Source organism: Procambarus clarkii, chromosome 53 (assembly GCF_040958095.1).
Source record: "Procambarus clarkii isolate CNS0578487 chromosome 53, FALCON_Pclarkii_2.0, whole genome shotgun sequence".
Classification (NCBI taxonomy): Eukaryota; Metazoa; Arthropoda; class Malacostraca; order Decapoda; family Cambaridae; genus Procambarus; species Procambarus clarkii.
The window spans coordinates 17906838-17916837 of record NC_091202.1 but is presented as its reverse complement, the minus strand read 5'-3'; the positions used below and the strand labels follow the sequence as shown (position 1 = coordinate 17916837).

The following is a 10000-nucleotide window of genomic DNA, read 5'->3' as shown; positions in this document are numbered from 1 at the left end:
TAACGTCATTAAACATTAGGGATGACTGGAACCGCGCGCGTCGCCGAGGTAACTAAATTTAGATATGATGGGAGGGGCCTTTTAATCCCCTGGGGAAAATTCTAGTGTGCCAGAAGGGAGCCTTTTAATCTCCGCGGAAAAAATTACTATGACTACGACTATGCCACGCCAAGATTTACGGGAAGTTTTACTATGGTTAAGACCGTGGCCGCTGTTTCACATGAAAACGTCACGATGCTACGACCGTGGCCGCTGTTTCACATGAAAACGTCACGATGCTACGACCGTGCGTGTCTGTTTCACATGAAAGCGTCACGATGCTACGACCGTGGCCGCTGTTTCACATGAAAACGTCACGATGCTACGACCGTGCGTGTCTGTTTCACACAAAAATTCACGATATTACGACTGTGCGTCACTGTTCGTGGAATAAAATTACGATACTTCTACCATGCGTTGCTGTTTCACGGAAAAATTTACAATACTACGATCGTGCGTCGTTGTTCAATGGAAACAAATTACAACACTTCGATCGTTGTTGTTATTTCATGTTAAAAATGACACTACGACCGTGCGCCGGGAACAAGCAAAACGGAAGGGTGTGTGTTGAGGAGACGGAAGGGTATGTGTTGAGGAGACGGAAGGGTATGTGTTGAGGAGACGGAAGGGTGTGTGTGTTGAGGAGACGGAAGGGTGTGTGTGTTGAGGAGACGGAAGGGTGTGTGTGTTGAGGAGACGGAAGGGTATGTGTTGAGGAGACGGAAGGGTATGTGTTGAGGAGACGGAAGGGTGTGTGTGTTGAGGAGACGGAAGGGTGTGTGTGTTGAGGAGACGGAAGGGTGTGTGTGTTGAGGAGACGGAAGGGTGTGTGTGTGTTGAGGAGACGGAAGGGTATGTGTTGAGGAGACGGAAGGGTATGTGTTGAGGAGACGGAAGGGTGTGTGTGTTGAGGAGACGGAAGGGTGTGTGTGTTGAGGAGACGGAAGGGTGTGTGTTGAGGAGACGGAAGGGTGTGTGTGTGTTGAGGAGACGGAAGGGTGTGTGTTGAGGAGACGGAAGGGTGTGTGTGTTGAGGGAGATGGAAGGGTGTGTGTTGAGGGAGACGGAAGGGTGTGTGTTGAGAAGACGGAAGGGTGTGTGTTGAGGAGACGGAAGGGTGCGTGTTGAGGAGACGGAAGGGTATGTGTTGAGGAGACGGAAGGGTGTGTGTTGAGGAGACGGAAGGGTATGTGTTGAGGAGACGGAAGGGTATGTGTTGAGGAGACGGAAGGGTGTGTGTGTTGAGGAGACGGAAGGGTGTGTGTGTTGAGAAGACGGAAGGGTGTGTGTTGAGGAGACGGAAGGGTGTGTGTTGAGGAGACGGAAGGGTGTGTGTTGAGGGAGATGGAAGGGTGTGTGTTGAGGGAGACGGAAGGGTGTGTGTTGCGGAGACGGAAGGGTGTGTGTTGAGGAGACGGAAGGGTGTGTGTTGAGGGAGACGGAAGGGTGTGTTGAGGAGACGGAAGGGTGTGTGTGTTGAGGAGACGGAAGGCTGTGTGTTGAGGAGACGGAAGGGTGTGTGTTGAGGAGACGGAAGGGTATGTGTTGAGGAGACGGAAGGGTATGTGTTGAGGAGACGGAAGGGTGTGTGTTGAGGAGACGGAAGGGTGTGTGTTGAGGAGACGGAAGGCTGTGTGTTGAGGAGACGGAAGGGTGTGTGTTGAGGAGACGGAAGGGTGTGTGTGTTGAGGGAGATGGAAGGGTGTGTGTTGAGGGAGACGGAAGGGTGTGTGTTGAGACGGAAGGGTGTGTGTTGAGGAGACGGAAGGGTGTGTGTTGAGGAGACGGAAGGGTGTGTGTTGAGGAGACGGAAGGGTATGTGTTGAGGAGACGGAAGGGTGTGTGTTGAGGAGACGGAAGGCTGTGTGTTGAGGAGACGGAAGGGTGTGTGTTGAGGAGACGGAAGGGTGTGTGTTGAGGAGACGGAAGGGTATGTGTTGAGGAGACGGAAGGCTGTGTGTTGAGGAGACGGAAGGGTGTGTGTTGAGGAGACGGAAGGGTATGTGTTGAGGAGACGGAAGGGTGTGTGTTGAGGAGACGGAAGGGTGTGTGTTGAGGAGACGGAAGGGTGTGTGTTGAGGAGACGGAAGGGTGTGTGTTGAGGAGACGGAAGGGTATGTGTTGAGGAGACGGAAGGCTGTGTGTTGAGGAGACGGAAGGCTGTGTGTTGAGGAGACGGAAGGGTGTGTGTGTTGAGGGAGATGGAAGGGTGTGTGTTGAGGGAGACGGAAGGGTGTGTGTTGAGAAGACGGAAGGGTGCGTGTTGAGGAGACGGAAGGGTATGTGTTGAGGAGACGGAAGGGTGTGTGTTGTGGAGACGGAAGGGTGTGTGTTGAGGAGACGGAAGGCTGTGTGTGTGTTGAGGAGACGGAAGGGTGTGTGTTGAGGAGACGGAAGGGTGTGTGTGTGTTGAGGAGACGGAAGGGTGTGTGTGTTGAGGGAGATGGAAGGGTGTGTGTTGAGGGAGACGGAAGGGTGTGTGTTGAGAAGACGGAAGGGTGTGTGTTGAGGAGACGGAAGGGTGCGTGTTGAGGAGACGGAAGGGTATGTGTTGAGGAGACGGAAGGGTGCGTGTTGAGGAGACGGAAGGGTGTGTGTTGAGGAGACGGAAGGGTGTGTGTGTTGAGGAGACGGAAGGGTGTGTGTGTTGAGAAGACGGAAGGCTGTGTGTTGAGGAGACGGAAGGGTGTGTGTTGAGGAGACGGAAGGGTGTGTGTGTGTTGAGGAGACGGAAGGGTGTGTGTTGAGGAGACGGAAGGGTGTGTGTTGAGGAGACGGAAGGGTGTGTGTTGAGGAGACGGAAGGGTGTGTGTTGAGGAGACGGAAGGAAGTGTGTGTTGAGGAGACGGAAGGATGTGTGTGTTGAGGCAGACGGAAGGGTGTGTGTTGAGGAGACGGAATTGTCAGTGTTGGGGGAGACAGGTAAAATGTATGTAAGAGACTAAGCAGAAACCAGCCCATGTACAACACTTGCAGTTGGCTTGAATTAATATTTATTAAACAATTATCCAAAACGTTTAAAGAAGTATAGGTAAACATAATTTAAATTATTGAAACTAACGATTTATAACAAGCATTTATGAACTTATGGAAGTTATTGTGAATGAGTTCCAGGTTACGGCCACATCGTCCCAATGACAAAGGCTGGGAAACGGTTCTGCGTGGTTTACACTCTTGTTGGTGTCCCTGTAACCTGCATCCTTCTAACCAACTACGCGGATATGCTTTGCAACTGCATATTTCAGCTCTATACCACCGCCAAGGTCAGTCTACATGTTCCGTGTTCCTGGTCAACAGCATTATACTGGTCAACAGTATTAGGCACACTCGCCAGCCCTGTCTTCTAATTGCATTTTTTCACATTAGCTGGATTCACTTGTGTTTCTCTGTGCAGTCTAGCGACGCTGCCGAGGAATCAAATTCAAATAAGTTTATTGAGGTATAAATAAATTCAAAGGGATGAGGTAGCTAATGCTATTCTAACCCCGTTCAATACAACGTGTTCATATATATATATATTATATATATATATATATATATATATATATATATATATATATATATATATATATATATATATATATATATGTGTGTATATCACGAAAATAAACACGCGATTAAGAATGTGACAATGTCAGACCACGGAGGAAAATGAAACAGGAATTTCCTTAAGTACTTTCGTATATTAAATACATCTTCAGAAGGAATGAAGGTATATTAAATACATCTTCCTTCTGAAGATGTATTTAATATACGAAAGTACTTAAGGAAATTCCTGTTTCATTTTCCTCCATGGTCTGACATTGTCATATATATATATATATATATATATATATATATATATATATATATATAATGTCTGAAAACTCACACCCCAAAAGTGACTCGAACCCATACTCCCAGGAGCAACACAACTGGTAACTACGGGGCGCCTTAATCTGCTTGACCATCACGGCCGGACAAAAGGAAGTGATAGCCGAAGCTATTTGAACCACTTCCCCGCCGGCAACTCGGATGGTAATCTTGGGCATAGCATTTTATCAAATCACCTCATTCTTTGGGGCACACGTGAGGAACACAAATGCGAACAAGCCTGAATGGTCCCCAGGACTATATGCGTCTGGAAACTCACACCCCAGAAGTGACTCGAACCCATATTCCCAGGAGCAACGCAACTGGTAACTACGGGGCGCCTTAATCCGCTTGACCATCACGGCCGGACAAAAGGAAGTGATAGCCGAAGCTATTTGAACCACTTCCCCGCCGCCAACTCGGATGGTAATCTTGGGCATAGCATTTTATCAAATCACCTCATCCTTTGGGGCACACGTACCCTGTGCTCTCAGCTTGAAGTCTCCCAAGGAATTTGTCGACTTACTACGCGGAGCACGGGCCACAGGGATAAGAGCCTCGTTGGATGTGGAGTCACTATTTACCAACGTACCTGTGGACGAGACAATCGGGATGGTAGCAGACAGATTGTATCGTGACCCGGCTTGCACTCAACTTGACATGCCAGAAAGCATACTGAGGAAACTACTCCAAGCCTGCACTAAAGAGGCACCCTTCGTGAGCCCGGATGGGCACATGTATAAGCAAGTAGATGGGGTCGCCATGGGTTCTCCCCTAGGTGTCCTGTTTGTGAACTTCTACATGGGTACCATCGAGCAGAGGGTCTTAGTTGACAAGGGCTTGAAACCCGTCATATACTGCAGGTATGTTGACGACATTTTTACATAGGTACCTGATGCCATGTGTCTGCAGCAGCTGAAGGAGGTATTTGAGCGGAATTCTGTGTTGAGTTTCACATACGAGATGGAGAACAATGGGAAGCTGCCCTTTCTGGATGTAACAGTCATGGAAAGGAGCGGAGGCTTCTATACTGCAGTCTACACCAAAGAAACAAACATAGGAATGTGCCTCAATGCCAATAGTGACTGCCCAGACAGGTACAAGAGGAGTGTTGTCAATGCTTACGTCGACCGTGCTCTAAGCAAACGCTCAGGATGGGAAGAAGTTGATGAAGAACTCTGTAGGGTAAGACAAGTCCTAGTCAACAACGGCTTCTCTAACGATTTCGTTGAAAACATCATAAAAAGAAAGGTAAAACGCCATGCAACTTCTGAAGAGTCAACCAACACAACACTTGTACCCCCAATTAGACTATTTTACAGGAACTTCTTTTCATCGGCTCATAAAACGGAGGAAAGGGTCTTGAAAGATAATGTTGATAGGAACGTCATCCCTACAGACAAAAATCAGAAAATACAATTGATAATTTATTATCAAACCAAAAAAAACGGCCAATCTACTCATGAAAAACTCGCCAGACACCAAGCAGAACGCCTTGAAGGAGACCAACGTCGTCTATGCCTTTAAATGCCCACTTGGGAACTGTAGGCCCCAAAGAACTCAGTATATAGGCAAGACAACAACGTCCCTTTCTAGGCGACTAACAATGCATAAGCAACACGGAGCCATCAAGGAACACATAATCTCGTCTCACAACCAGACCATCACCAGAGAAATCTTAACAAACAACACAGAAATCATCGATAAGTACAGCGATAGCAGCCGGCTTGACATCAGCGAGGCACTACACATCAAAAGGTCAACACCAGCAATCAACAGCCAATTAATGCACAACTATATTCTACCTACTTCAAGACCCCGAACCAATATGGAAGCAGTAAGAGGAAGTATGGGCCAATAGACCTTCTGCAGTTACTTCCATTCATATGTTCACTTATCCAATTTATACCCATTGTTTCGTGTTCTGTCTTGTGTTTGTCACCTCACCCAAAACTTTTGTACCATATCACCTCATCCAACAGAGTATAAATACGAAGAATTTTTGTGTAAATTAAGTCTTTGAAAATGTAATATGAATTACGAAACGCGTTCAGGCGTCAGAAAATAAAAAAAATGAATTTCGGAGAATTGTTATTTTTATTACCACCGACAGTGAAGAAATATATATATATATATATATATATATATATATATATATATATATATATATATATATATATATATATACACACACACACGCTGTGCCACAGAGTGGGCCTCTCGTGCAGGCCAATCACCTCAACCACCATCCCCAAAAGCCCACAAGCAATCCAGCTGGGATGGCCCCATTGTAGACTAAGTTGCTGCAGAGTGCCTGGGTGCTGCAACAACACAACACGACATTGCTCGCCTCACAGCAGTAGCAGCACCACATGCAGGGGATTTCCTGTTAGCAACCCCAATGTCGGCAACTGGCACGCGTCTCACACCACACGCCCTCCGAATTGCTGTGGCCCTCCGCCTTGCTGCCCCAATCCACACCAGATATAGGTGTATTTGCGGCGAGGTGGTGGCTGACAGGTACGGCCACCCTGGCCTACTCTGCCAAAGCACAGGGGGATGGCACTCGAGGCACAGTGAAGTTAACGACATCATCAAGAGGAGCCTCACCACAGCTGGATGCCCAGCTGAAAGAGAGCCCCGTTACCTAACGTCCCGTGATTCTGATGCTCTTATTGGTCGCCCGGATGGTATCACAGTGAACCCCTGGAAGAATGGCAAGCAGTTGGTATGGAATTACACGTGCGTATCAACCCTGGCTAACACCTACATTAACCTCAGTGTTGCACAACCAGGTGGCGCTGCCACCCACAGGGAAGCGGCCAAATCCCGTAAGTAGAGAGAACTGGATCACCACTACAATTTTGTCCCCATTGCTTCTGAGACACTCGGCGCCTGGGGTAAAAGTGCTACCAGTTTTTTTAAGGAACTGGGTTCTAGGTTCATTGAAACCTAGAACCCAGTTCATTGAAACAAGTTCATTGAAACCAGTTCAATTGAAACAAGTTCATTGAAACCCAGTTCATTCTGGGTTCATTGAAACAACAAGGGACCCAAGAGCTGCAAGCTTTCTTTTCCAGCGCCTCAGTGTGGCGATACAGAGGGGGAAATGCGCACTGCATCCAGGGTTCCTGTCCGCCATCTGAGGAGCTGGAGGAACTCGACAACCTATGATAACCATCTTTGTAACCCATATGTAACTCCTTTTTTGTAACAAAGTTCAAATAAAGTAAATATATATGTGTACATACAAAAGAATGGGGGTGGTAGGAGAAGATAATATTAGTGTTCAGTGAGAAACCACAAGGTCTCCTCTGAATACTTTTTATTTTCTTCTCCGAGGCTATGGGTCCCCACATTGGCACCAGAGGTGGTACCCTCACAAATTTGTATATATATATATATATATTATTTATATATATATATATATATATATATATATATATATATATATATATATATTTGTGCTCCCATGAAGGGGGCAGAAACTTTGAAATTGAATGTCGTTCGAGTGGAATGAAACTTACATGGTTATATGTACTATATAAGACCTCCAACTGGTCCCATTTTCTGGTTCATAACACAAGAAAAAAGAAAGAAAAAAATGTGTCAATTGGCATTTCAACATATTATATTTTGTACTGAACTATCTCAGTAGCTCTTTATCGTAATTTCATAGTGATAGAAGTGTGCAATATATGTCTATTTAGACTAAAAAATACTTTTATAGGTATCACGCCCTCTCTCAAAATGAATAAGTTATGAATATTTCTCACTAAAACTAATGCACGTATTAAAACAAGCTTCACTGTGAATTGTAGAGCAAGATCCTGTACGTATAATATGTAGGATTCAAGAGAATCGGTTAAAAACTGAATCCTTCTGAAGGTTTGATGTGGTAAAAACGCATTTCGAGATAAGCTGCGTCAGCTAACTTGCAGCCGCCTTAACAACATGCCCCATGTATCTTTGTCATCATTGTAACACGTGTAACCAATGAGGCATTCTCTAAACTTGTTTAGCCTTCGTCTACAATATTGTCAAAATATCCCGTGACACACATAACAAGCAAGATGGCTGTAACAATGTTAAAGCTGGAGCATGCCTCCTCAACCCTCTTCGTCCTGTTCAACACTGACATGCTGGCCACCTCACAGATGCTTTGTGTGTGTATTAACATGACATTGACCACCAGATTATTATCTTTTGGTACATAGATCTAGCTTTTAAAATATAATAATATTTAGATTATATTACCTACTATAATGCATATGACCTGGGTCACATGTCTTTTTTATGACCAAGAGGAGGGGTGGGGGTTAAATACCCATAATTACGTTATTTGTTATCGAAATATCATGGGATTTTCCGCATGGTGTTGCCATGGGCAAGAGCTTTCTTCACATATATATCACAAATATTCGATGTTTTGTCAATATTTTTTCAGATTCCTGCCCCCTAGATGTATAGGAGACTTCGCTGCTGGGTTATGTATCAACTGCAAAATGTACGCGGAGTAAATCAGAGCTGTTCTTTATGTGTTATGTCCCAACAGAAACGTCACCAACGGCACCAGAAGGCACTGCTGCATGGCATCATTTTGATGGTCATATGCGTGGGCTTGACCTTGCTGACGTTGCTGCCGTCGGTGGTACTCTCCAAGCTGGAGGACTGGAGTTACGAGGACGCTCTCTACTTCACCTTCAACACCATCACAACCATCGGTTTCGGGGATTTGATTGCTGGTAAGATCCTGTTATGTCATGATCCCCAATAAGGCTCGTGGTGTTGAACTTTCCCTATTTCAATCAGTGAGCCTGCTGGCCTCAAATAAATCAATACAAAATGTCTAGGGTTGAGTAAAAGTCTAAGTAAAATCACCACTTTACAGAGGCGAAATTATCTACACGATACAGCATATACATTCAATATTTGCATAACCACAACAAAGTAATTATAAGTCAAGTAAGTTATCACAAGGCACAAGTTACAGTAGCTAGCTTTTACTGAGAAAACCAACTTAACAACATGGGTATGCTAGACAGCATGGGACTGGCAGCAAAGTTTAGGACAAGGTGGGTGGAGAGGGTACATAATCAGTTTAGGGGTAATGTCTTATCATGAACATAGTTTAATAATTTGTGTTTTATTATCATTTTGCCTTCAAAAAATGAAGTTCCAACTGGACTAGCAAATGGAAAAGTCTTTAAACTCTTCTCAAAAGTTACAGTCCACAATGACATTAAAATATTACTAAGTCAGGGATCTCCTCTGCAAAGTTAAATTCCATATTGGCGTGAAAATGACTAAGTCCCCACAAGGAAATTAAATATAAGACACTTCACCAAAAGGGTTACAATTTGAAAATATGTTAATAGCACTTAGGAAACAATGATCCACATATAATAATCCACTTCTTACCTTACCCGGTAAAAAAAAAATATACCCGTAAATACACTGGCTCAGCAGAGCACAGCACAGCACATGTTACCCCAACCAAAACCTACAGACCAGTGAGGTCTTACTGCTCGTCTGTCCCCACAGGTCAGTTAAACAAAACCAACTTAATCATATATCATAAAACTTCTCAGAGTAAAGAAAATAAAACATAAAACATAAAATACGCTAAAGCAAAGAGAGCAACCTCTGGAACATACGCAGATGATGTTCAACTTCACAAAAAATTACAAGCTTGGAGTAGTTTCCTTAGAATATTTTCTGGTATGTCAAGAGGAGTACAGGTCGGATCACGATACACTCTGTCGGCTATCATCCCGATTGTCTCGTCTAAAGGTACGTTGGTAAACAGTGATTCTACGTCCAACGAGGCTCTTATCCCTGTGGCCCGTGTGCCCCGCAGTAAGTCAACAAATTCCTTTGGAGACTTCAGGCTGAAGGCGCAAGGGACATAAGGAGTCAGCAGGCCGTTGAGTCGCTTCGCCACTCTGTACGTGGGTGTGGGTATCTGGCTAAAGATTGGCCGAAGTGGGTTTCCAGGCTTGTGTGTCTTGACATTTCCATACGCATATCCAGGTTTATATTCCCCAATAATCTTTGGCAGGTGGAGTCCGGATTTCTTGGCGTTCACAGTTTCGATCAGTTTGTTGAC

General features: G+C 45.0%; 1 protein-coding gene and 1 long non-coding RNA gene across 5 annotated transcripts in view; one reads left to right on the top strand and one right to left on the bottom strand.

Annotated features, from left to right (window-relative positions):
• LOC138352347 (uncharacterized) overlaps positions 1-10000 on the bottom strand; it is a 237992-nt gene that overhangs the window by 20889 nt on the left and 207103 nt on the right. The window lies entirely within an intron of this gene.
• The window catches only part of LOC123748644 (potassium channel subfamily K member 1), a 193779-nt gene that overhangs the window by 21405 nt on the left and 162374 nt on the right, over positions 1-10000 (top strand). For all 3 annotated transcript variants that reach the window (XM_069304730.1, XM_069304729.1, XM_069304731.1), the window contains exons 4-5: positions 3154-3302; positions 8447-8636. In XM_069304730.1, coding sequence (XP_069160831.1) covers positions 3154-3302; positions 8447-8636 — 339 coding nt within the window. The remainder of the gene's footprint in view (positions 1-3153; positions 3303-8446; positions 8637-10000) is intronic.